At 40.1% G+C, this 27769-nt stretch overlaps 1 protein-coding gene across 12 annotated transcripts in view; it reads left to right on the top strand.

The window, feature by feature from the left end:
• Positions 1 to 27769, top strand: part of Yap1 (Yes1 associated transcriptional regulator) — a 102457-nt gene that overhangs the window by 50499 nt on the left and 24189 nt on the right. For 4 of the 12 annotated variants that reach the window (XM_074066835.1, XM_020167811.2, XM_020167813.2 and 1 more), the window contains exon 4: positions 13294 to 13413. The exons of 4 other annotated variants lie outside the window; for them this stretch is intronic. In XM_074066835.1, coding sequence (XP_073922936.1) covers positions 13294 to 13413 — 120 coding nt within the window. The remainder of the gene's footprint in view (positions 1 to 13293; positions 13414 to 27769) is intronic. 4 more of the 12 variants (XM_020167812.2, XM_074066833.1, XM_020167814.2 and 1 more) reach the window with 1 other exon arrangement.

The following is a 27769-nucleotide window of genomic DNA, read 5'->3' as shown; positions in this document are numbered from 1 at the left end:
TGTGGCTTGATTTGTTTGATGATTGAGTTTCTGAAAGTAGTAATACAGGTACAGCTACCTTTCTTCTTATTTAAAACTGGAGAACTAGGGAAGCAGCTCAGTGGTAGAGCAGTTGCCTCTCATGGATGAGACCTTGGGTTTGATCCCCAGCACCACCACTCCCACCTCTCCCACCTCCCCCAAAAGTAGAGCAGTCCACTTCATTTTAATAAAAGTAAAAGTAGTATTAGGGAATATAAAGACTTGAAATCTTATTTGTGGAATAGAAAAAAAATCAGTGATAATCTCCTACCAGTTTGCAGACAGCATCAGTTTCTCCAGTACAGGACATCCTTCTTCTGAAGACTGTTAAACTGACTGATGGCCTGCACACGGCACTGTACACAGCTGACGGTGAGAGCCTTTCACCTGCTCCAGCCATTTTTAAAGTATCCAGGTTCTTCATTCTTTTTTTCTTTGCAATACTGAGGTTTCTACTTAAGGTCTTGCACCTGCTAGGCAAGCTCTCTAACCCCTTGGCCATGCCTTCAAGCCCTTTTTGCTGTAGGTTATTATTTTATTTAGATATGATTTCTCACTTTTGCCCAGGCTGGTTTCACCCTTCCCATTCGCCTGTTTGTGCCTCTGGAGTGCTGGGATTACAGAAGTGTACCACCACACATGGCTGTGCTTCATTTAAAAAAAAAAAAAAGGTTCTTTCAGTTTGAAAATAATTATCTAACACACATTTGTTGAAATATCTTAGATGTTTGATTATTTCAGATAGGTAATTTCTGACCTGTTTACTTTCCTTTAGGAGTTAGCTTCCTTTTCTCTCTCTCTTTCTTTCTCTCTCTCTCGCTCTCTGTCTCACTCTCGCTCTCTCGCTGTACTGGGGTTTGAACTCGGGGGCCACACTTGCTAGGTAGGTGCTCTGTTACTTTATTACAACTTGAGCCATTCTGCTAGCCCTAGAAGTTAGCTTCTAAAGCAGGGGGGAAATTAATAGAAACTCAAAATTGGTGCGTTCTCTTGGCCTGATCTTAGAGCACATGTAATAAATATTCATAAAACACATTAGAAGTCTTTGAAAGTAAAGTTCATTTGAATTCTGAAATTTAACATCTGAGTGTAACTACTAAACCCAATAAAGAAGAAAATGATGTAAACTTCCATTTTAGCCAGTATACTAGGGCTGGAGACATGGCTCAAGTGGTAGAGTGCCTATCTAGCAAGCACAAGGTCCTGAGTTCAAACCCCAGCACCATTTAAAAAAAAAAATTAGCCAGTATACTAATTTTGAAGAATAAGAAGATTCTAAGGTACATGAAAAAGAAAATAGACATGAGAGTATCTATCTTAGTAAAATGAGTTCTTAGATAATAGGATTTAAAAATAGAATTGTCCCTGTTAAACTTTAGTCAGTGGTAATTTGTAGATTTTTGGAAACTTTGCACAGCTTTAAAGAGATTAAATTATTTATATTTAAGAACCAAATCAAAATGCCTGTTTCATTTCTTCTCTTGATAGTTTTGGGGTTTTTTTTTCTTTTCTTTTTTTTTTTGTCTTTCCCACTGATTGCTAAATCCTTCTGGCTACTCTATTGCTACAGTATTTTATGACTCATAGGAAGAATATTTGTGTGAAAGATTAAGATGCTAATTCTTCAAAAATGATCCATAGACCATATATAGGCAACTTGAGTGGAATAAATCCTGCAATAATAGAGTGTTCCAAAATGTTTTCTTCTGATGTTAATAAGGTGATAAAATTTGCTTCAGGTTAGAATTTTTATGAAAGCTGATTGTTTTATTTCAGTCTAAATGAGTTATTTGTTTCTGCTTTCATAAAACTTTATGGGAAACTAATCTTACTAAATAAACTGACGTTCTAAGTTAATACCTAAGAGTCTCAAGTTGTGCTGAAGGAAGACTGAAGAGTTGTGTGTTAGAAGGGTCTCTGAGTTTATGCTTGGCCCATTCTAGGAAGTTCATCTAGCTATCACTTGACAAACAGGAATGATTTTTGACAGTCTCATATTTTGCATAGAGACAACTATAGTTTTTTCCTTCCAAAATTGTTCATTCATCAACCATCAAATGTCCTACTTTCTACTAGGCACAGGGATTGCAGAGCCAAGACAGACGTTTTCTATATAATTACACAGTGAATGTTATGGTAGCTGTTTGTTCTGGGTGCCAAGGAAGTAGAAGGAACACATGAATGCAGTGGGGAGAGGGAGTAGGGAGGACTTTCAGGAGGCAAAGGTTCATTCATTCCCTTAGCCAATACTGAATACTTACTGTGTGCCAGCTGCTTTTCTAAATCATAAGAGTACAGGTTATAAACAAATACGCAATGTTTCAGATAGTTAAAAATGGAAAGAAGAGAAATAAACCAGTTCTGGTTAGAGTGCTCTGAGGGAGATGATATTTTAGATAACTTTTCTGGTTGACATCTCTGGAGCTGAGATCTGAATGAGCTGAGGGAGAGTCATGCAGTTAGCTATCTGGTAAAAAGGAAAAGAATGTTCTATGCATAACACAGACATCCATTCAGAGTCCTACACGCGTTGGGAAACAGCAAGGATGCCACATGGGTCCTTGTGGGTTTTGAACAGAGAGCTGACACAATCTGAAAAACATTTGCAGTAACCCAGGGGACAGGGTGACCAGGACTGTGGTGGTGGAAATGGCAAGAAGTTGCTTGGGTTCAAGACCCAATGAGTGGGAGCTCAGTTGAGAAAAGGAAAGGTTGAAGTAGTAATGTATGGACAGTTGTTGAGGCTGGAAGCCCCTAGCACTGTAAAACTGTGGTAGATTGGTAGGGAGATGAGATGGAAGACATCCTCAGAATACCTTTGTGTGATAAGCTAAGAATTTTGAGCCTTGCTCTAAAAAATAAAACATGACTCTTCTCAAGTGATCTTTTCCTAGTTTTGTTAGCTGATCATTTGATCCATTGAACTCTGTTCATTTTCTCATTCAGACCTGCCTTTCAGTGAATACTATACATGGGTTAAAAGGTTAAATGTTTCATTAAAATAAAATGGTAGAATGACTTTTAAGCAACTGTTATGAGCCATGCCCTGTACTGAGTACTTGCTCCTTTAATCCTTAGTCCATCCAGTGGAGTATCTGTCTCTCCTTTATAGATAGGGAAAGGAAGCATCAAACAGGTCAGGGAACTTACTCGAGGTTCGAAGCCTAATAAATATTGAACCCAAGGTTTCACCAAATGTCTGTCTGCATCTAAGCTGGTTATACTTTCCTGTAAACTATATGCTGTTTCCAGTGCTTGATGAGACTAAAATAGTATTTAATTTCATTTTTAATGTTTCAAATATATTTTAAACCAAATAACCTGATGATGGTACTTTTACCGCTTTTCTAAAGTTTGAGTTGATAGTTCTAAGAGATGTTTAACAGAGCCCAGGCATGGAGACTCAAGCCTCTAATTCCAGCTACATAGGTGCCAGAGGTCCAGGAGGAGTGAAGTTCAGTCCAGCCTGGCAGACCCATCTCAACCAGTGGCTGGGCACCATGGTACACGCCTGTTGTCCTAGCTACGTGGAGAAGCACAAATAGGAGGATCACATGCAGCCCAGGTCTGCTGTGGCCAAAATTGAGACCCTGTCTTGAAACTGTACAGAGCAAAAAGGACTGGAGGTGTGGCTCAAGTGGTAGAGTGCCTGCCTAGCAAGTCTTTGGGCCTGAGTTCAATCCCCATTACTGCCAAAAAGAAAAAGGGTTAATAAAACAAGTGTGCCGCTCTATCTTCAGTATTCTAGAGCAGAGCTCAGTTGGTAATGTGTGCAGAAATGTAGGATTTGTTAAGGTTCAGATCCTGAATCAGGGGTCCTGCATTTTTAGCAAGTTTCTGGGGTGACACTGTGGATTCCTGAACTGTATAGGTAGACACCTTGAGTGGTTTACACTTACAGCCACAGAAGTGTTATCAAAGATACAGGTATTTTATATATATATAAATATATATATATATATATTATAAAAGATCTATTTTAGGATTTTTTTTTTTTTTTTTTTTTTTGCCATGCCTGGAGCATTGAGCTACACCCAGCCCAAGAGAGCTACTTTATCATTCCTGTTTATGCTGGGATAAAACTTTCCCTGAGTGGTGAACACATGGGAATGACTCCATGAGTTCATGAGATCTTACTTAATGTAAAAACTCTCGAAAGCGTTTTCTTTCTTTTGAAATCTGTGACTTGACCAACCCCATTCTTTCCACAGATTAAGTTCTTAATCATTTCAACTCAACAACTTGTGCTTGGGTTTGGTGGCAGTTTTAAGCCCAGGGGTACAAAGACCAAAAAAATCAAGTTCTCTACTTGAGGAACTTGAAGTTTACCAAGGAGAGAGGGGGGGTAAGCGAGTGGCTTGGGTTTCTGAGGCACGGACTGTAAAGGGACATGAGCGCAGTGCTTTGGCACAGGGTGCTGGAGAGTGGAATGCAGTTGAGGAAGTGGCCAGGCCAGGATTCTGTCCAGAGTCTTCAGACACACTCCCCATAGTTTCACAGTGATCTGCCACAGTGCCCACCATTGTGATCTCGAAAGAGTTTGGTGCGCTCACTGTGTTCCAGATGCAGACTCTTCTAGCTCTCTTCTGGATCTGAGTGAACACCCTTCAGATGGGGGTGGGCTGACTATCGCTCCATCATTTCCTGACATAAGGCACAGTTTCGTCAGTATACTTAGCTTCTGGCTACTCGGCCTGTACACAAAAATGACACCATTCGGGAGGCTGAAGCAGGAGGATATCTTGAACCCAGGGCAGCTAAGACAGCATAGCTAGACGCTGTCTCTACAAAAAGACATAGTATGGGTTCATGATTTAGAGCTGTGTGCTTCAGTTCATTCCTCTCCTGGGAGCCACACGAAAAGTCTTCTTTTACCAAAGCTTGGTTTATAAATTGATTTTACATCACTATGTGACTTATAAGCTGCTCTTACTTCAGTACGTGCATTTATTACTCCAGTACGTGCATTTATTACTCCATGTTTGGCTTATCGAGGCCCCACACACAAAAAGCAAATGATGGTAATACTTAAAGTTCTTCAGATTTCATGTGACAGCTTCATAACATCTGTCTAACAATTTTAGCAGTGTAGGCTGAACTTTATTAGGGATTGATTAGGGTATACATAGTCAAGCAAATGAGTCTCAGATATTAATGTTTGTGGAAGATTCCTTTGTGAACAAAACTGCTGAAGAGTCAGGTGAGCATATTTAGTTAGAGCCACAAGTCTGCACAAGTATGCAGAACAAAGGATCACAAACTAACCTGGCAGTAGTTTCAACAAAACAAACATTGCCACCTTTGTTCTGAGCAACTGTGCAAAACATACCCACTGGGAAAGAAATGACAAACTCTTTTCTCCGTATTCTGGAACAGAAGGATAATTTCTTCCTATAATAATACTACTACTTGACTTATAGTCAAATTTATTGTAGTATAGTTAACACAAGATAGATAATATATCATAAGAACCCAAGAAATCAAAACAAGGGCAATTCATTTCATAGGTGGAGAAGAGACCTGGTGGTGGACAGAGAAAAGCTTCACAAAAATATGGCATAGGACTAGAATAGGATTTCAGTGGGCTAAGAACAGTGGAGACTGGGGGAGACTGGCTGGGGAGCAGACAGACATAGTGAAAGTGTGTGTGGAGGGCACTGCTAGGTCCTGGAGAGACAGGCGTGAACAAGCCCCACTGCTGTGCGGGCTGACCTTGGACAGATTTCTAAATTACTAAAGTCATGTAGTCTTCTTTTCAAAGAGAAAGCACCTGGTGCCATAGAAGAGAAACTGCAGGTAGGTCAGGCAGCAAGAGGAAGTGGCATCAAAGTGGGGGGTGGGGGTGACGAGGGTTGAGCTAGCAAAGCCTGCACTGCCAGAGTCCTCAGGTCCATGAGGAAACAAGGGAGAAGTTTGCACTACTGACAGAAGGCTGAGTGGGGAGGGTTGTGAAGTGAAGGAAGAGGACTTGAGCGAGCCTGGAGTGTCGGGTGCTCTTGGTACCCATGCATTATTAGGTAATGCCTGACTACTGAGGATAAGTGACTGAAGATCTCAGAGCTAGGGAATTACTTCCCCAGAGGTGAGGCAAGATGGTCTTGCAGTACACACCGAGGTTAATGTCAGGGTTAAGACCAATTTGGAAACTGCAACTAAAATTCAGGTTTGGAAATGTGAAGGTGTATATTGAAGTTTTACTTGAGGGACAAATGCAAACGATGTTTTAACGTAAAACCCATTCAAAACATGAGGACACATCTTGTGTGTGAAGTGACGAGTCCAGTGGGTGGAAGAGCCCAGTTGACCAACTGCCAGGCTTTAGAGATAGGGAATCACCTACATAAATGTGACTGTAGCCGTGGAGTTTCAGGAAGCGGAAGTTTTAAACAACCAGCTAACCTTTGATTACTGTTTGGCATACTTGCAGTGTTTGAATGCCAGCTCTGCCACCTTGCTCACTTGAGTTAAATGTCCTTGGGTAGGCTAACTTTGCTTGGCCTTAGTTTCTCATCCATTAAGTGGGTTCCATGATTGTACCTGTGTCAAGGGGTGATTAAATGAGTTAGTAATTTGCTTGCATAGTAAAAACAGTTTGAGGCTCATCAAAACTGAAATTGGCCAGAAATTTAGAATTAGTTCTATAAAAAGGCCATTGAACCTATTCTCTAAGGTGAGTGCTTCTCAACACTTTGAACCACCCATCAGGGTGTGTTTAGTGTCCTGGATGACTTCTCTGTTCCTGAATTGGGCAGGTGAGGAGAGCTTGATCACGTATCTTGTGGTGTAATCAAGACTTTCTTGTTTGATGAGAATGGTTTTAGTTAGTTGTTACTAATGTAGGAGAGTTGTGAGGCAAGAACAGGAAGCTGATGTTGAGTCATCGTCAGTGTTAATGACAGAGTACTATTTGTTTTTAAAATATTGCAGGAAGTTAGTATTTGCTGTAGTAGATAAGTTACCAGTCAAGCATTATTAGTAATGCCTACATAAAAATTATTTTCTCCAGAAGTAATTCAAATTTATGATAGCTTACCATCTTTTATCTTAATTTGAGTTTCTCACCCTCTTTACAGCTCATTAAAACACTAGTGTCTTTTTCTTCCCTTCTTCATACAAATTCTTACTATTTTTTTAAGATCTCCTTACCCAAAAGGCTTTGTGTGGTGAACAGGCGAGGTAGCCAGCGTCTGAAGACCTAGCTTTGTGATACGGGATGAAAATGTTTATTGTCTCTTTTGACTTGTCTGGAGGATGTTCCTGATTTGGGAGAACTGGTGTTAACTTTAGTCCTAGTAATTCCCTCAAGATTCCCCTTTTCACTAGTTGAAATGATGAAGGGTTTTCTAGTCCGTTTTTGACATAAATGAAGTGAGCCGCTGTGCCACCTTTGTTGCTTATTCTGCCCCATTCCTGTGCACTGGATGCCTAGAATTCTTGTGTCCCTGGTCATCACACCATCTGCACACCTGGTTTTGCATTGTGTTCAGAGCTAGGCTGAAAGGTCCCCGCCTCAGTAACGGCCTTTCTTGATGTGCATTTTTGAAAGATTAGTTCCTTTTCTGCATTATCACTAATGATAACAACATTGTACTTGTTTTGTCTTCCTTGCAAGAATATAAGTTCCATGACTTGACTGTTTTGTTTATTGCTGTGTCTCCACGGTCTAGAAGAATGCTTTGAATGCAGTAGGAGCGTAAGTACTTAAGCAAATGAAAACTTTTATATCCCTGTGCCTTTAAGTGGTGCCAAATAATGAAGAAATTGAACTTACAAAGAAAGAATAAGATAATATTTTCTTCCATAAGCTAAATAAAGTAAGGGACTTTAATTGAATTTTACTCTGTTTACATTCGTTCAGCCAGTATTCTCACTGATTCTAAGCAGTAGGCATTGACTGGCCACCATAATGGCAAATGTGTAGCGTGTGCTTGTGCACTCAGGGATATCATGATTGCAGGAAGAACACACAGAATGAGATAATGCTGTGTGGCAAATGCCGTGACCTTAGATGTAAAGAGAAAGACCTTCTGTTACAGTGAGAAAGTAAAGAGTTCTCAGTTAAAAGTAGTTTGCTGCATAGTGGCCAGTGGTGGCTCCCATGGGTCACCTCAGCTCTGCGTGCCTCCAGATGCCTGTTTCTCATTCCATCTGCTCATAAGGGCAAGTGAGAAAGGATGTTTGTCTCTTCCATAACACTGTCTTAGGTCTTTCAGATATTTTAAAAGAGGGGAGTGGGGTATCACCACCCTTCTGAGGACTGCCTTCCCTGATAGTTGGGAGACATTTGCCATATCTTACTCTAGCAGACATGATCTCAGAGCTGTCTTGGCACCTAACAGTGAAGAGATGGGGAGGAATGGAAGTTGAATAGATTCAAGAAGCAGTTCTGTTGCTTTCAATCAGTGGTTCTCAAAGTGTATTTCCAAGTGAGAAACTGGGAGTGAGGCTCAGCACCATGTTAAAATGAAGTGTCCATGTGATTCTGATGCACACTAAAGTTCGAGGGCTACTCTGTTTTACATCATTTTAGGCAAATAAAAATTTACCAGTTAAATTTACTTTTCTCACCCCCCGCGCCCACTGGCAGTACTAGGGTACTAGGGCTTGAACTCAGGCTTCACACTTTGACATTTCGAGGCAGGCTCTCTACTGCCTGGGCCCTAAATTTACTTTATTTTCCTATACTCCATATTGAAGAAGTTAGAGTGCTTAATGACACACTGATGTCAGAATATCAGTTGAACTTAAAAAAGTATCCTAGACTGATTTTGGTCTATCTCTGTAGTTTCTTCTTAGAGATGTATTTTTGTGGAAAACCCAGATTTCTCTATTAGACATAGTGACCTTATCCCTCTCTCCTAGCCCAAACAGATGCTTGAACTAAACTTTCGGTAGTGGCCTGTGCAACTCGATGATGCAGAAAACATAGCATTCTTTGTCTGTGTTCCATGGTTATTCAACAATTGGCTTAAGTTTGATGGGAAAACTTGAAATCTACATTAAGAGTTACTCACTGTAGCACTTCTCCTGAAGACCTGCTCAGGGCCAGTTTTTTTGTGAATAAAGCCTGAGTTTGTATTGTTTTACTTAATTGGCACCTAAGCTTGCAGATTTTTGTTTTCCTTTTCAGTTTAATTCCACTACTAAAGATTAAATTGTTGCCAGGTGTTGGTGGCTGTGGTTCATGTCTGTAGTGCTAGCTACCCAGGAGGATCAGGGAGATTGCGGTTCGAAGCAGCCCAGGCAAATAGTTCACAAGACCCCCATCTTGAAAATACCCCACACAAAACAGGGCTGCTGGAGTGGCTCAAGTGGTTCAGTGCCTGCTTAGCTAGTGGAAGTTCCCCCGCCCCCAACCCAGTACCACAAAAAAAAAAAAAGTGTTAAATTGAAAGGCTATTTTTTCTAATCCACCCTCGCCTTTGACAGTGGCTTTCCATCAGTGCAAAGAAAGCATCTCATTTGGGGCTCTTGCCACTGTATCATTCTGTCTTCATCCAGAAAGCATTAAAAACATAAATGAGTATATAAAGTTTTCTTTTGTGTTTAGCACATATATTTTGGTATCCATTTGGTCACTTATAAAATTATTGATACAATGTATTTGATATGCACATTATTCGAAATACAGGGAGAAAATAGGTAATGATCACCCACTGTGGATTTGTACTGAGCTGGTCTCCTTTTTAAACTCATGTCCATAATGTATGCATTTTCATTTTTTTTCCACAATAAATGGTATTAATGAGAAGATTTCTGAATTTTAAAAAAGAGAAAAATTTTTCTTTGCTGTATTGGGGATTTAACCAAGGGCTTCACACATGCCAGGCAAGTGTTTCACCGCTGTATCTTCAGTCCTTGTTAAATTGATTTGGAGATAGGGTCTTGCTAAGTTGCCAGGGCTGGTCTTAAACTTGGGATATTCGTACCTCAGCCTCCTGAGTAGCTGGGATTGTGTGTGTGTACCATCATGTTTGGCTTATCTGAATTTAGTTTTTTAAGTCTACATTTTTAGTGAATTAATACATGACTTAGATATAAAAGAGACATGTCACTTTCAACTTTGAGATTTTAATCTGTAGAAACACTAGCATAAATTTTGGAGAATTATTTATATATTTACAAAGTGTAAGCTTAAAATAAACGCAGAAGTTCAAGCATCAGACCACCTGAGTTTAAGTTCTAGCTTAAATTTTAGGACCTTGAGCAAGACGCCAAGCCTCTGTGAGTCTCACAGAATAGGACCTAGCAAATGAAGCCTTGTGGATTTGAGTGTGGTGAGGTCAGGCTGGGGGTTGGCACATGGTAGAGTGCTTGCTTAGCATGTGTTAGGCCCTTGTGGTGTGTGTGTGTGTGTGTGTGTGGTGTGTGTGGGGGGGTGTGTGTGGTGTGTGTGTGTGGTGTGTGTGGTGTGTGTGTGGTGTGTGTGTGTGGTGTGTGTGTGGTGTGTGTGTGGTGTGTGTGTGTGTGGTGTGTGTGTGGTGTGGTGTGTGTGTGGTGTGTGTGGTGTGGTGTGTGTGTGGTGTGTGTGTGGTGTGGTGTGTGTGTGTGGTGTGTGTGTGTGGTGTGTGTGTGGTGTGGTGTGTGTGTGTGGTGTGTGTGGTGTGTGTGTGGTGTGTGTGTGTGGTGTGTGTGTGGTGTGGTGTGTGTGTGTGTGGTGTGGTGTGTGTGTGGTGTGTGTGTGTGGTGTGTGTGTGTGGTGTGTGTGTGTGTGGTGTGTGTGTGGTGTGGTGTGTGTGTGGTGTGTGTGGTGTGTGTGGTGTGTGTGTGTGGTGTGTGTGGTGTGTGTGTGGTGTGTGTGGTGTGTGTGTGGTGTGTGTGGTGTGTGTGTGGGGGGTGTGTGTGTGGGGGGTGTGTGGTGTGTGTGTGTGGTGTGTGTGTGTGGTGTGTGTGGTGTGTGTGTGTGGTGTGTGTGTGGTGTGGTGTGTGTGTGTGGTGTGTGTATGTGTGGTGTGTGTGTGTGTGTGGTGTGTGTGTGGTGTGTGTGTGTGGTGTGTGTGGTGTGTGTCTGGTGTGTGTGTGTGTGGTGTGTGTGGGGGGGTGTGTGTGGTGTGTGTGTGTGGTGTGTGGTGTGTGTGTGGTGTGTGTGTGTGTGTGGTGTGTGTGGTGTGTGTGTGGTGTGTGTGTGGTGTGTGTATGTGTGGTGTGTGTGTGTGTGTGGTGTGTGTGTGGTGTGTGTGTGTGTGTGTGTGGTGTGTGTGTGGTGTGTGTGTGGGGGGGTGGGGGGTAATGATGTCGTCATCATATGCTAGAGTGGAACTAAGGATGGAGGTGCTGCTGCCGCCTTCTGGGCTGTGTGTTGTGCTGTTACTTCTAACAGCCTAGATAAATAAATGTGTGAAAGGAACAACTGTTGTGACAAGTATGTGGGAGGGTTGGGTGTTAGAAGAAGACTGAAAAAGTGAGTCCAGTTGAGGAAGGATTTGAGCATTTTCATCTTGATGGCAGAGAGCAACGGAAATGTTTCTGGCATGATGAGTGACACACAAAAGTTGACTAAAAGTATGTCAAGAAAACCTTATGGCCAGGTATGGTGTCTTTCTAGTCAAAAAGTTAGCAAGACCCCCATCTCAATTAGTAAGCTGGGCCTGGTGGTGCATATCTGTGATCCCAACTGTGCTGGAGGAAGAGTATAGGATTGTGATTCAGACTGGCCTTGGGAAAAAAGTGAGACTCCTATATGAAAAATAACTAAAGCATACAGGACTGGACGTGGCTCAAGTGGTATGGTAGAGCACCTGCCCTAGCCATGGGAGGCCCGTGTTTAAACTCACAAACACACAACAGCAGCAACAAGAACAAGAAAGCCGATTGCTGTTTGATAGAAGATATTGGAGGGAGGAGACATGAGCAGGTCACTGAGGAAGGAAGCTCTGTTGCAGTTCAGAAAGAGTTGGTCTAATCACACACACCGTGTTAGTAGCAGCACACTGAAAGCTTTTAAATAATAAGTTGGGGGGGGTGAGGGAGAGTAATAGAGAGGGCTAGTCTGATTAAAGTACAAGATGGTGGAACACCATGGCAAAATTGAACAATTAATTTATACTTTAAAAAAAGGTCAGGAATTTAAAACGGGTACCATCAGAGGAAGGGTACTAACGGAAGGGGAGAGGGTTGATGTACTTGAATAGTTGTACAGAAATAGAACAATGAAACCTATGAATGTTTTAAGTAGCCTGGAGAGGGGTAGGGAGAATGATAGAGGGGTGAACCAAACCTAGGTATATTATAAGCACACATGAAAATGTCACAGTGAAACCCCTCTGCACAACTTAATATATGCTAATTAAATGTTTAAAAACGAGTTGGTAAGTATTGGTGATTGAGCTGAGAGCTGGACAGGGAAATGGGGCAGGTTGGGAAGGTTTGGTTTGTGGTTTTAAGGTGGGGAGTGATGCCCTTGAAAACAACAGTGTCCATATATTCATGTGGGTTGAAGCCTGTAATGAGGTCTCTTGGATTGTTGAATGAGGCTCTCGGAGGCATCCAGTGATTGCTGGTGACTTGTTCATCCACCATGCTATCTGGGAATTTAGCATTCTTAATAGTTCACGTGTTTTTCAAAAACATTTTACAGTTGAGCCTTCTTCACAATTAATATTCAATTTGGGAGTTCTGCCTTTCTGGTGGAAGTGTTTACTTCAGTACTTTATTACATCCTAAAAGCAAGTGCCTGGCTTCCTTACTCTCATAAAAATAGAAAAATCTTCTTAGCATTAGCTGTTCAGTTTTATTTCTCTGAGGTTGATTCCTGAGGTTGATTCCTTTGAAGCTGAGTCTTTTGTCCCTTTCTTCTTCAAGCCCTCCCTTCTTCTAAGTCTCCAGCATTCCATCCACAGTCCCACCTCCTAGCAGTTCTGCACTGCTTTAAAAGAAGCTGGTTTTGGATTGTAGTTTTCTGCATTACAGCCTTCTTGGTGAAAGCCAGTCACATAAGTAATGAAATAACTGGTGTTGGAAGTCTTGGGAAAAAATGTGCCATTTATCTGCTTCCCCCTACCCGTTACCCCATCTGTGTCTTTGGGGATGTCGATTTTATTATTTAGTGGTTTCAGAAACTTTTCAGTGGAGAAGAATCAGGTGTATACACTTTCTTCTCTGAATATAGGTTGAAATCTGTTTCAATAAATTGTCTGATGTCTAGATGTATCTTCTTTTTAAATTAGCACCCCTCCCAGTTTTTTGTTTTTTGTTTTTTGTTTTTTAGGTACACCAAGTCAAAACCAACCATGCTTTTTTTTTTTTTTTTTTTTTTTTCTCTCTGTATTATAGGTCCTCTTCCTGATGGATGGGAACAAGCCATGACTCAGGATGGAGAAATTTACTATATAAACCATAAGAACAAGACCACCTCTTGGCTAGACCCCAGGCTTGACTCTCGTTTTGGTAAAGGTTCATCTCAAAACCTATTTTAAGATATTTTTTATTTCTTTTTGTGTGTGAATTTAGGAAAGCACATTTGAATAAAATTAATTGCATTGCTTTGTAGCACTAAAGAATGACTGCCTACCCAACTGTTCCCAGTACTTTTTTTTTTTAACCTCTCATTTAAGCTTGAGAAACTCAGGTGTAAGTCATCTTTTTAGACTGGGTTGAGATGGGGGATGTTGTAATCAGCTGACTAGCCAGAATCTGTTCCTTTCACATTTGGGGGAAATGGTGGTATTGTCAAAAGTGACCTTTAGGGCTGCAGTAACAATCAGCTTGCCAGGCAACATCTCAAACCTGGAGTGCCAGCCTTGGTGGTGACCTACTGTCTGCCTGTGCTTAACTTCTGGATCGACAAGCTCCACCCCATATGGTGCTTCTTCCCATAGCCCTAAAAACAGCCTCATGGTAGTGTGTTCCACTCTGTTCTTTTGGCTTTTTATTTACTTATTTTTAAGTAAAGATCCTTTCTTTTCTTTTCTTTTCTTTTTAACTTAGGAAACAAACAAAAAACCAAAAGCCATATTCCCTGCCAAATTACATGGACAAATCACCATTCGCACACACAGGAACTCTGTCCTCCCAAAAGTGCACGTTTTGATTACAGTGTACCAGTTATTCAGTGCCTTTTTATCCACGTTTTTTCAGTTTTCAGTTGGGTTCTGAGATACTTTTCCAAAGCCATGGAAAATGAATGTAAAAAGAAGCAGAGAATTGTGGTTTTGAAGCTCTCATCTTGGACTGGACGCCGTTAAATGGAAACAATGTGCAGATCACTGAGTGGGTCAGGCTGAGGGGACACAGAACCTTTGAAGCCTTGCAGGGGTTGACCCAACAACCGTGGGGCCCATATGGGAAGGAGGCATTAACTCTGTGAATACCATCAAAACACAACCCTGGGGGCAGAAAGGAAAAAACTCTGGAGCTGGTTAGGTAAAATACCTTCCCTGTCAGGGACATTGTGAACAGTTCTCCTGTATGTAAGTCTTTAAAAAAAAAAATCCAAACAAACAGTACTTGGGTTTGCCTCAACTGTCAGCTTTTTGGATTAATTGAACCCACTATTCAAAGTAAAGTCAAAGATGGGGTCATTTTGACAGATATCTAGTTTCAGCAATGTGGAATGTTAATATTTGCAACTTCAGATTCTATTTAATATTTGAATGAGCCCTTATGGTTGAAATGGGAAACCATGTAAGGTAGAAAATTTAATAAATGTTGCCATTTATATAAGGACTGGAATGATAACACTCATGTTTCTTTAAATCATATTTAATGAAATGAATTCAACTCATCCACATTTTGGAAATTTTAAAGAATGGTGCTCAGTGTCTTTCCCACCCATGATAAGCTTATGAAAAAATGATTAAGTCTTAACTAACTGCAGAGATCAGCGTTTAAGACAAAGCTTGTGTTAAAGTATTTTCAGTTTATTGATTTATTGATTACAGCCACAGCTTGTTTTTGTTTTGTGTTTTAAAGGAAGGAAAGTATTTAAAAAAAAGAAAAAGAAACCCTCCTACTACCTCCAACACACGTGTACACACAAGCATACAATTAGATGTGCCCAAAAAAAGTTTCATAAAATTCTCTTAGTGCATTAGTTTCCCTTTTTGGGCCCACTCTGTATGTGTATTCCAGACAGGCTTGACAGCATGCCAAGGCTTTTTATTGTGGCCTGACTTTTAATCTGTTCCAGACATTTTCAGTCAGAGAGCTCCGTGTGACTGAAGCAGGGCAGGAAAGAAAGAATGTGTGCATTTCTGTGATCTAGAGTGATGGCAAATAGAGAGAAGCTGTTAGCTGCTGCTTCGAAGCTTGCTGTGAAATCTCTGCAGAGTGGACCATGTCTTACTTCTGCCAAAGAAATAGAAGGATCTCCTTGTTTCTGACTCCAGCGCTGAGCCACACAGGCACAAGCAATGGTGTGGGTTACTGCTTTCATGGAGGCAGAACTGGCTTTCCTGTATTCTCCAAATCTATACTAAAGTAGATCTGGGTATTCCCTAGCTAGGTCAGGTAGATGTGTGTGCTTTGGTGTCTTAGAATGGAAGATGCATGCCCTTGTATAAGCTTAATTTTATGATGTCTTTCAAGCATAAAACTCTTTCATCTTTCTGCTCTTTGTCAGACTCTTAAATTTAAAAAATTCTTAACTTACCAGCCCTTCACACCCTTCTTGAAGTTAGTATGTTGTCTGTGTAACATTAAGAAATTAAATAGTAATTTGTTGGGATTGGTCCTTTTTTATCTGAGTCTCTTGTTCTTTAACATTTAAAAACTATATGTCTTTGATATTTTTATTGTCATAGAGAATTAATTAGGAATTTGTAATAAACCATGAATTGTTATCATGCAATCCACAAGCTTTTTTCAAAGAGAGTTTTTATGGTTTGGGTTTGTTTTGGGGTTTTTTTTTTGCTGCTGTAGGATTTTGTTTGTTTTGGTTTTGTTTTGTCTTTTGTGGTTCTGGGGATCAAACCCAGCACCTTTGTATATACCAGGCAAGTGTTTACCACTCAGCTTTATCTCTAGCCCTGTTTGTTTTTTTAAGGAATCACATTAAGAATGCTTTTATTCCTTGGGTTTTTTGCAGACTATTATATTATTTTATATAAACATGTAAGAGATGTTTTGTGTTCCTGAACATTTTCTCTTGGTAAACATGCAGTCTTGAGTTTAAATATTACCTTGCACACTGTAAATGTATTGTTCTGTGTAGTATTAGTCATGTGAGTGTTTCCCGGGAAAAGCCCTAATGAGAGAGAACTCAAGGAAATTACAGTTCCTGTTTATCAGAATGAAAGCACATTTACTCTGAAGTACTTATCAGTGAACCATCTTTTGTGTTATGTCATAGCCCAGGGTTGTTTATGTCAGTAGATGTGTTAAGATAATATTAGCATTCTGTATTTTTTAAAATAAATGCTGAAGGCAAAACTGGGGTCAAAATGTTTGCTATTAAAAAAAAAAATCAAACCAGAGATTTGGGGAAGAAATCCCACCTATGAGTCTTGAAGGAAGGAACAGCAATCTAGTAGCAGAAAGGAATATGCTTTCATTCCTAACTATAAATCTATATACACAAAGCTTGTGTGTGGAAATGTCAAAAGTAACTAAAACTCAGATGTTGATTCTGAGCCTAAAACTCCAGTTTCCGAAAACTTAATGTGCACATATGCATGTGTGATACTTCTTGAAGGAAGGGATAAAAGTAAAATCCAAAATGTGTATATTTTGTTGAAATAAGTTCTGGATATGATAGCTCTTACCTACAATCTCAGTGACTCAGGAGACTGAGATTGGGAAGATTGCAGTTTGAGGCCAGCCCAGGCAAAAAGTTAGTAAGTTGTTTCCTGTCCCAGCAAACTAGCTGGCCGTGGTCTGTTATCCCAGCTAGCCAGGAGGCGTAGGTAGGAAGATTAGAGTAGGAGAATGGCCCAGGGCAAAGAGTAGGGCCTTGGCTCAAGTGGTAGAGCACCTGCTGAGCAAGCCTGAGGCCCTGAGTTCAAAACCCAGTACTGCCTGGATTTAAATTATTAAAATTATGAAATGTGCCATGTAATATTTAATTATTTAATTTATTAAATTTATTCAGTATAATATTTATTATTTAAATTATTTAATAAACAACCCTAAAGCCAAAATTTGTTCAGCATAATTCAATAAATATTCTGCATTAATACTTGAATATCTCTTAATTTTTTTTAATTCTTTAAGACATTAATTCACCTTTTCCCTTTCTAAGACCCATTATTTCTTGTAGCTGTTAGGAGTAATACTTTTGATGAAAATGCGCCTAGTGATCAACTAAATACCTAAAAATCTGTACTCCTAGTGGTGGGAGAGAAACACTAATGGCTTTAGTGACTTCAGTAATGTTGTCTTGGGTAGAGAGAATGTCAACATATTACCTGAATTTTTTTTAATCTTTCCTAGATGTTCAGTGTTTGGTTGTGGATTATATTAACTACTTAGCAAGAAATCATTGATAAGCCATTGTGTTTTAGATAAAAAGAACTGTTGCTAATCAAAAGTTATTAACAGTCCTCAAAATTTGATCTGGAGAGTTTATGGGGTTTTTTTCTCTTTTCTTCTGTTTTTCCTTCCCTTCTTTCTCTCACGCTCTCCCTTCCTTTCTTCCTCCCTTCCCTTCTTTTCTTTTCACTCCCTCCTTCCCTTCCTTTTCTTTCCTTTTGGTGGTACTGGGATTTAAAAGGCAAGTGTCTACCCCTTGAGCCACACCCCCAGCCCAGTTTATAAATTGTTTATAAATGTTTCTTTAGTAAGCATTTCTCCATGGAAGGAGCACTGGTGTTCTGGGCGCTGCAGGACTCTTGCCACCCCTGGCCCACTAGGTGCTATAGCGTCCCCATTACTGGGACTCTCCAAACCACCAACTCCTTCTAAAATAATTCTGGAGAGATAAGAAATACTCCCTGCACTCTTCAGTTCCTCTGAGGTCTGGGGAAATCAGAACTTGTCCAGATTAAACAGTTGAGTAACAGAACTGAAATCTGGACTTCTGGCATAGAATTCGTACGACCTTCAGATTGCAAACAGTGCATCTTTCCGAAGCACCTAACAATTCACGTGTATCCTCTGTTGTGACTCATCTTGAGGAACGGCAGTGTGTGACCCCACCCCCAACCCCCCCTGCACATGCACTGAGTCCAACTCACTGAGCTTAAAACCGCCAGCCTGGCAATAGGTTTCTAATTACAGAAGAGAATTGAGAATTACAAGATCCCTGGTTGGAGAAGACTTCCAAAGTATGTACATCTAGCTGTCACCCAGCTCATTCCGTACCATTCACTTGCTCACTGCGTTAGAAGTCAGTCCTTCTGTCTAGGGAGCGTTCTCATGACCAGAACGTTTGTGTGGCTTTATTACCCAGAATCTACTTCACATTTGTGAGCACAGTCCTGACCCAACAGTGCTCGCTCTCTCTCTCTCTTCCTGCAGTTCCCCTGGGTTTTCGTGAGTTGAGTGCTCTGTGTTTAACAGTTCACTCACCTGTGCTGCACGCCTCTTTAAATGTGACATTCTGTTGAATTTTGCATGTTCATCACCAGTGAGAAAAATAGTTACAGCATTGCTGTGACCTGACATTTTCTTTGCCTGCCAAAGTAACATTTTTCAGAACAGTAAAAGCTAGCATCCTGTTTGCCATGGTAATTACATATGCACTGGATTCAGTTAGATTAAATTGTGATGCAGGAAAAATTACCTACTCAGTTGAGATTCAAGAGACCCAGGTTCTTCTGATACCGCACAATGATCCCTAAATTCTCTTGACTGGGTTAGACTGCATCCTCTTATCCAGTCTGGAATGAGCTGGGTGCAGGATGCGCTGCTGTGTGGTGTTGACTCCTTTGGAGCCTTGCTTTTCGAGGTGACTTTTCCACAACTTTAATTTGCCTGTGGAGGTTTTGGAGGTAACATTTGAACTGTTTACTGTACCGTTTACATTTAGCTTTTGGTCTTCTGGTTGCAGTTGGGGATTACTTCAGAAGAGGAGACAGGGATATCTCAACCTTTCATCTGAAGATAAGCGCTGTCACATGGTGGCTGCCCTGGCCACCATCTGGTGGGGGGTGGAAAGTGCTGGAGGAAGAATTAAGCTGTGCCTAGCTCCCAACCTCCTGCAGTCATCCTCAGATTTAGCTCTCCAGCCTTAAAGATGGGGCATGGTTGGTAGCTTTGTTTCTAAGTTTTAGACCTTGGGCAAAATCGCCATGATAGAAAATCTGATATAAGTGAACCTAAAGCTTAGGTTCAGTCGTGGTGCTCAGAGAGGCCTGACCTAAGGCCCATTGTGGCATGTTTACCATTGCTGTATGTGGGTTTTTAACATAGAAAGCAAGGATTTGCTAACAGGAGCATTTTAACAACACGGCTACTGCATAAATACCAAACATGGTTCCATACTTGCACTTAGCAGCTTTACTCATTTTTAAAAACACGGCTACTGCATAAATACCAAACATGGTTCCATACTTGCACTTAGCAGCTTTACTCATTTTTAAAAAGTATGTTAAATTTAGTGGACTAGTACCAAAATTATTCGCTAATTTCTCCTCTGTACATCAAGGACTAGTAGGCATATGTTAATGAAGTTAAGTAAATACATTGTTCTACTTAGTGGATGGTTCAGTGATCCAGTAGTAAAGAGTATTCCTTCCCTTGTTTGTATAATGTTATTAAGTCCTAATTTTTATAGTTTAAAAGTTTCCTACCACCACAATCACTGAATGTTAATTTAAATTCATGGCTTATTTGTATTATTGAAGGCCATACCATCAAATATACAAATTCCCACAAGTCTTACTTTATTTTAAAGAAAGCTATTTTCAGGCTGTGGAGAAGAGGGGCCACTTAGTGCTGTGTACCACGCCATGCAAACCCAGAGATTCAGATAAAAGAAAAGGTTATTAGAATCCCCAGCGGAGAAGCCGGTTGAAATAGAACAGGAGAGGTTCCGAATGCTTGTTCTGCTACCCTGGTGGCCCAGATCATTTCAGAGCTGATTCTGAACTTAGATACTACCCTGCAGTTACTAATAGCACCCCACTAACTAGGGACAGGAACTATTCCAGGATTGATTTATTCATTCAACGAACAAATGATTCCCAGCATGGCACTCACCATGGGAAGGAAGTCCAAGCTACTAAGGAAGTAAATAAGTCACTGTAAACCACTGTGTACAATGCAGGATGATAAAGTGTTACGAGAGGAAATAGGTGGGGTTTCTAGGCAGTCAAGGAACACTGAAAGGTAAGAGGAAGCCAAATTCTGAGGTTTGCATCTCTTACGAACTATACACCCCATTGAAAGCATCGGTGGCAGTAGAACTAGACACAAGCTGTAATTAACGGGCCTGTTTGCTGCTTCATGTGAGGTGAATTCAGTGGCAGATATATTTTAAAATGTGCCTCCCTATAGCCTCAGAACAGTAATCTCATTACCTGGCTTTCGTTCTAAGCCAGACCCAGTCTTTATTTTGCTAGTAGCAGAAGAAATGTGGCTATGCTCTCTGCTCTCCAGAGGGAGAATAGAAAGCTAGTTAGGACACTTTCTCCCTTCTCTGCCCTCCTCGCTTAGTAATGAGTGATCAGCCTAATGGGTGATGAGGAGAACAAGTTCTAGTTACAGCCACAGTTGAATTATTGGTGGGGGGTGGGGGGAGAGCTACGATGAATTTTATACCAGTCTTTTGAAAGAAGGTTGGAAGAAGAAATTGGCTTGACAAAGTGTTGATATTTGTTAGCAATATTTTTGCCCAGTTAAAGATGTAAATATTTTACCCTTTCTATGGGGACCTGGGAGCTGGAGAAGGGAGAAATGTGCAGAGTATGAGAGGGAGGCATTGCCAGTGACAAGACCTAGAGTGGGGTCTTAGTGGATGAACTGTTGCCACACATTGGTCATAGGGAAATGCAAGTCAAGAGGCTCTTTTTACTCGCATTGTGATTTCCAAAATAAAACAGGCTATGCAAATGTTGAACAGGTTGTGGGGAAATAGGGACCCTCAGACATTGCAGGTGGGACTGAGAAATGATGCAGCCACTTGACAAGTTGACCGTAACATTCCCATATGATCAGGCAGCTCCATTCCCAGGTATAGATGCAAAATTGAAAGCATATGTCTGCACCGAAACCTGTACATAAGTGCTCAAAGGCTACCTATTGTTTGGTTCTGTTTGTTTGAAATGTCCAGGACAGGCAAATCCATAGAAACAGAAAGTAGTGATCACCAGGGTTGGGAAAGGGACATTAGGAGTGGACAGGTTTGTTTTAGATAGTGGTGTGGTTGCACAGTTCTGTAGAAATATAAAAGCTACTGAAATGTACATGTTAAAGGGTGAACTTATGATACATGAGTTCTTCTAAAAGTACTCCTAGGTGTGGTGTTATTTAGGTGCATAGCTAAGGTAAATGTTGGGAAACAGCCTTTGCACATTGGTAATAAAAAGATTTATTCAGTCGTTAAGTTAGGGTATTTGTTTGTTTGTTTATGAGGTGTCATCTAGCTGTGTAGCCCAGGCTGGCCTCAAGCTTGCAATCCTCTTTCCTACCACACGAGTGCTAGATTATAGGCATGTATCACCACACCAGGCTGTGGACCATCTTTTACTTCATTTGTGTGGACAGATTTTCATGGTGAATCAAATAGTAATTCTTACTGAAAAACTAGCATTATAAAATGCTAGATAAGTAGATAAGTTACTGTGCTAATTTGCTGAAAAAATTTGGTAGATAATTCAGTCCCTTAGGTCCTAGAGTAAACATAGCACCAGCAGTGGGTGTTTTGTGTTTTACGATCAACAGGAAAGCATTCATTTTCTTTTAACAAGTATTAGACAAAGTAAAGAAGTGCTCTTATTGCAAGAGAATTAATAAACATCAATGTTTTAATAGTTCAACATAATTTCTCATTTCAAGTGTGTACTTAATGGTGCTAGAAATGAATTATCCCACACTTTTTACCAAATCTGTGATTCTTTGTAACAGTCCATTGTCATTTGTCAACCTAAAAGTTCTCTGAAGTTTGAAAAGTCAGATGTGGCAAAAGACCTGTGGCAGTAACCTGCTTTCTTTTCTTTTTGAGAAGGTGGTCTCTTTTTTAGTAATTGCTAAGGGGTTAGCTTGCTACCATAAAGCTATCAGGGTTGATTTGTTCAGTAAATTTGAAGTAGTTACTGTTTCATACTCCAAGCAACAAATACTCTGGCTTTTTAAACATAACATGTCATAGTCTTTAAAATTGTGGTGTCTTGTAGAGTTTTTTCTCTTTACCTTTTAGAGATTTTATTAACACTGGAAACACTTATGACTGAGAGGAAGGAAGAAATTGGAATGCAGTCCTTTTCTTTGCTGCGGCCCCGCCCCCTTCCCTGTAGAGACAAAGCCTGGTTTGTTTCTGGCCGCTTATGAGGCCCGTGCTGCACCATGTGGGGGCACTGGCCTGTGCTTTGTTGAAATACTTAGGATATTCAGAAGGTGAAGAACTGGAGAAGCCTAAATCCCACAGTCAGGAGACAAACACCATTGTTTGAATCGGTTATTTAAGTAGCTCTTTCTATGGAGATCTTGTAACACTGCTTCTATCCCAAGGTAATAAACGCTTAGGTAAGCACAAACAGTTGCTTGCCAGTCACCCAACTGTAGCATCCTCTATGCAAGCATCTGTTTAGTGTTGTGGCCTGGTTCCTCCTCCACCTTTTGATATCTCCCTCTCTCTCTCCTTGTGGCTTTGAATAGTCAGATAGGCTTTGACTTGAAAAAGACCTTCCTAACCAATTCAGCTGTCATCATTAATGATTTCTGCTTAAGATATCTGATGCTGGGAAACTGGTGGGAAGGCTAAGAAGTTTTCCTCTTTTCTTACCATTCAATTTGTTTTCTCCAAGTGTATTTTATAAATAACTTATTAAATGTTCTATTGCTTAAGAAAAGACCTAGTGTGGAATGCACAAGCGTCTTCTAATGTCTCAACGGATGAAATATTTAATAGCTGTAGGATCTGTTTTGAAATCAATCATGTTTTATAATTCCAGAACTTCTCAACTTACTAATGGAATATTTTCTAGGTTTTGTTTTTTGTTTTTTTTAATGGCTTGGAGTGGAAAACATTTTTTTCTCGACAGTAGTCTACTCTAGGCCTGTTGATGACATGCTTACTGTAGGTGTAGAAACTGTATCTCTGAAAATATACTGAGTGTTCTCTGTGAATGGCGGGAGCATGCTTCACTCAAAGGAAGGATCCTCTTAGCTCATTCTCGAGCATATTTGTGGGTCATAGGACTACTTGGGAACAGTGAACATCATGGTGAAATGGAAAGAGAACGTTGGTGTGTGTCCATGAGAGGGGGGTAGGGATAGGCTGATTAGTCTTGACACTCAGAAGAAGTGACATACATAAAGCATCCACTCTCCCAGACCCGGGTCAGAGCACTCACTCTCCACCAAGACTCCAGAGGGCAACAGCAGCACCCCCAGGTGTAGCTCAGGAAACTGAGTCAGGTGAACTACTAAATTGGTATCTCTAAAGGTCATTTTTTCATGCCAAATGCCATGGTACCTGTTGGCTGTATGCTGAACATTTGTATTGGTGACATCAAAAGTAATTTTATTACATAGATTGTTGGTGCCTGGCAAATCCTAAACTTCAAAAATGTTAGTCTTTTTCCTACCCATTACCCTATAAAAATACTAAACTATAAGCCATAATTATAAAATTTTGACTGTTTTATTTTTTGTTTTGGTTTTTGCCAAAAAGAGATTAATCAGACTTTGAACATGATTGAGGCCCCACACCCAACACACACAGACTGAACCTAGGGCCTTGTGCAGGCCAGGCAAGTGCTCTGCCACTGAGTTACTCTCCCAGCCCAGGACGTTGTGTGATCCCTTCCCTGTTCTTTCAGACAAAATATTAAAACAAGATAACCAAAAAGACATAACTGGGATTGTAAATTTTAAAAAGTATCTCTGTAGATCAAAAGCCCCCAAAGCAGTGGAGGCAGCCCTGGAGCAGGCCAGGCATACTGGGTACTGGGTTCCAGAGCCTGTTAGGGACTGAGGCCATCAACCTAGAACAAGGAGAAGATATAGACTCGGACTCTGTACTGAAGGCCAGGCACACAGCTGACCTGGACCCAGGTTATGACTAACACTTAGAAGGATTGACCCTATGTGTGGGGTCTCAACCCACAAATTTTCTACAAGCCACATCATACTGTGTTCTTTTAAACATGGTGCAGTTAAATTAAAACCCAGTAATTAAAAAGTTAACTTAAAAGCAACTTGCCTTAGCAGTTATGAGAACCTATTAAGGCTGTTCTGATATGCATATATACATTGTATAATAAACATTAACATAAAAGCACTTTGTATTTTGAAATAAAATCACAAAATGTGGAAGCTTAGTCTATGGTAACGATGACTGGGGACAGATACACTTTTACATAGGTTGCATTGGCACTGATGGATACTTGTGTGGAGAAAGGTCAGATTAGATCCATTCATGCCTTATACCTGGGTAAATTCCAATGGACTAAATTGTCAAATAAATAAAATTGGGTTTACACTTTTTAAATTTAAAAAATGGGTGAATTCCTTGTCACATGAAAATGAAATTTGGAAGAACTCAAATTTCAAAGAAGATAATTTTGACTATTGAGAAAATTAACTAGTAGAGAAAAAATAAGCAAATTTAAAAAGTAGTTGAAACACTGAGGGAAGTAATTTCTAACTTATGTCTAACAGACGAAAAGGTTTCTTATCCTTCACGTATAGATTATATACAATAGAAAAGAGCACAGTTAATGAACCTATAGAAGAATAAGATTTAAAGACCCTTTAAAATAACGATGTAGCTCTGTGTTGGAACACTTGCCTGTTAGTGTGTGCAGGGCCCTCTCTTGCTTTCCAGCACTACAAACACAAAAGAAGAAGAGGAGACTTTCCTGTAGCAAGACACAGCAAAAATGGTCACAGTGAGATCCATTTCTTTTCAGATTGGCAAAAATCCAAGAATTTGGCAAGACTTGTGGAAAAAAGGCTCTCATGGATTACTGCTGAGGAACCCACAATGTACAGTCCCCATGGGGACGTAGCAGCTTTGACAATACCTAACAAAACTATTTGGGCTTAACCACCAAGCAACCTTGTGTGAGTTTATTCAGTATGACACACTTTATTAATACAGACAACTTCAAAAGAAATTAAGTAGGATGTGAATCAGCTATTTCAAAAAGAAAATGGGAGGGGGGGAGTTACCTGCTATCTGTTGGCGTAGGATAGAAAATAATGTTTAAGTCTCTTAAATTCAAAAGCAGTATCTCACAAACCCTTAAGTTGAGCTGGTGGCCTAATCACGCAAAGATAGTTATTTCAGGTGACTTTAAGCTGCAGGGTTTCAGGTATACCTAAGGGGATATCTTAAGGACAAAAACTTGTGGAAAAATCTGAAACTTTCTAATCCTTTTGTCAACTATAATTTTAATAATCTATTTAGATGGTTGCGTGTATATCAAAGTATAAAGAATACCAATGTGAAAACCAACATCTTCAGCATAAGAGATATAAAAAAATAGCTGTTATAAGGTCAAATGTCTCTAATCCATTTCCTACTAAAACTAGGGCTTCTTAGAAAGAGGACTAACTGAAATCTGGCACTGGAAAGCTTTAAGATAAGCCTAAAACATCTTTGCATGACTAGAAGCAAGCAAGGAAGCAGATGAAACCCCCTATGGCCATAGCAGAGGGACACAACTCAGAGGGCTCCCACTAGAGCATTGTACAACATAGCCATTGGGTTAAAACTCATCATAAACACATTTTAAAGTCCGGGGAGCTCTTAATGAATTCATAAATAGAACATACTTTTTCCTACCTTTGGGAAGAGGTTATGGAACCAACTCATTCTAAAAAAAGGCATATGTTACAGGAATGTATCAAACATTCTTAGACTGTACTAACTAAACTTCAGGTAACCAAATACTTAATATGGAAAAATTCTTATTTCTGGAAGTTCAGATAATTACTGTGAAAGAATGCTAGAACACCATCATATTACAACCTGTAATGGAAGAATGGATTAGGCAGAAAATAGTAGCTAACAGAAACCATTGGGTGAAGGAGACTTCAAAAGGATGTGGTAGGTTTACCACCTCTGAACATACTGGTCATCATTGCTGTTTCAGAAAACAAGGTATCCAGGGATCTTAGCTTCCTCAGCTTATAGCAATACTATCATTAAAATATCCTTGCCAAAACTTTGACCAAGATTCTATATGTAACTTGGTTACAGCACATCAAGACACAGAGAGAGAGATTAAGTTGTACTGTGAAGGTGCAAGCAGCAAGATCTAAGCTCAGAAAATTCTGCAGGGCAAATGACAAAGCTTCTTGAACAAACAAAAGGCCAAGGAAAAAGAATACTATGTTTAAACAAAGTTTCTCAGACTGCATCAGAAATTATGGGAGCCCTTATTACAAACAAGATTGCCAGGTGCTGGTGCCTCACACCTATAATCCTTGCTACTTCAGAGGCTGAGATGGGGAGGATGGTGGTTTGAAGCCAGCCTGGGCAAAAAAGCAAGATACCATCTCAACAAAAAAAAAAAGCTGTGTGCTAGGCCTGGCTGTCACCCCAGCAGCAATGGGAATCATAGAGTAGAAGGCCAAAGAGTGATAACCAAAAATCACCAGAGGAAAAAGAGCTGGAGGTGTGGCTCATTGGGTAGAGTGCCTGTCCAGTAAGTGTGAGGTTCTGAGTTCAAATCCAAGTACCACAAAAACAAAACACGAGATTTCTGGGCTCCATCCCCATGGTTTCTCATTCAGTACCATAGTGCTGCTCTTGTGATCCAGAAACCACATTTTGAGAACCATTTTGTTAAAGAAATTTATAATTTGTATCAGCATTCTATGGACCTTGTTTACATTCTATTTTAAACAAAATGTTTTTAAAAAAATCCCAAGCACGGGGTAGACATGAGAAATTGAAAAATTTTGACAGCAGAATCATGGTATTGTAATTTTTATGTGTGCAGTTTTTTTGTTGTTTTTTAAGAGTCCCTGCCTTTCAGAGATACATATTGAAGTTATTTTTGGGTAACAGGCTGTAACATTTACCTGAAAATAATTGGAGAAAAAATGGACAAGGGTGGAAATCAAACAAGACTTGGTAGCCGTTAATCACTGAGAAGATGAGAGATGTTTATACCTGGGGCTTACAGCCTTCCTGATTTCTCTGTATGTTTAAGGAAATCATTTTCAAACAATTGTGGAATCACTATGTTTGGAAGTATAGAAAGACTTCGAAATAGCTCAGGACTTAAGAAGAATCCATAATAGAAATTGCAGAACAGCAAGGACTTAGGCTTTTTCAAAATACACACCTGGCACACAGGTAAAGCAGGACTTAAAATATAAACTTACTAACCTTGATCCTCCCAAAAGGATTTAAACTGGGTAAGTTCAACTCAAAAGTTAGAAAAAGAAATACAGGGAGGGAAAAGTAGGAACATCAGGGAAAAAAGAAAAAGAAAGAACTTGGTAACACCATTGTCTCGTATTAATCAGTAGCTCAGGTTGGAATGAACTAAGATCTTCTGAGAGAGGATGGGCTGTAGTTTTCCTTCCTTAGACTGTTCTTGGTTCTGTCACAGTGCTGTGCCGACCTCATAGAAGAATTAGACAAGCCAAAGGGAAATGGGTTTCCATATTGACTGTTAAGCACGTAGTTTGTGGTAGACACTGAAGATTTATAAATGAACAGGATGCCACCCCACTCCAGTCTAAGAAAGAT

The sequence above is a fragment of the Castor canadensis genome, chromosome 2 (assembly GCF_047511655.1).
Source record: "Castor canadensis chromosome 2, mCasCan1.hap1v2, whole genome shotgun sequence".
In the NCBI taxonomy this organism is placed as follows: domain Eukaryota; kingdom Metazoa; phylum Chordata; class Mammalia; order Rodentia; family Castoridae; genus Castor; species Castor canadensis.
Note: the sequence above shows the minus strand (reverse complement) of the source record. Positions and strands in the feature narration are given on the sequence as shown.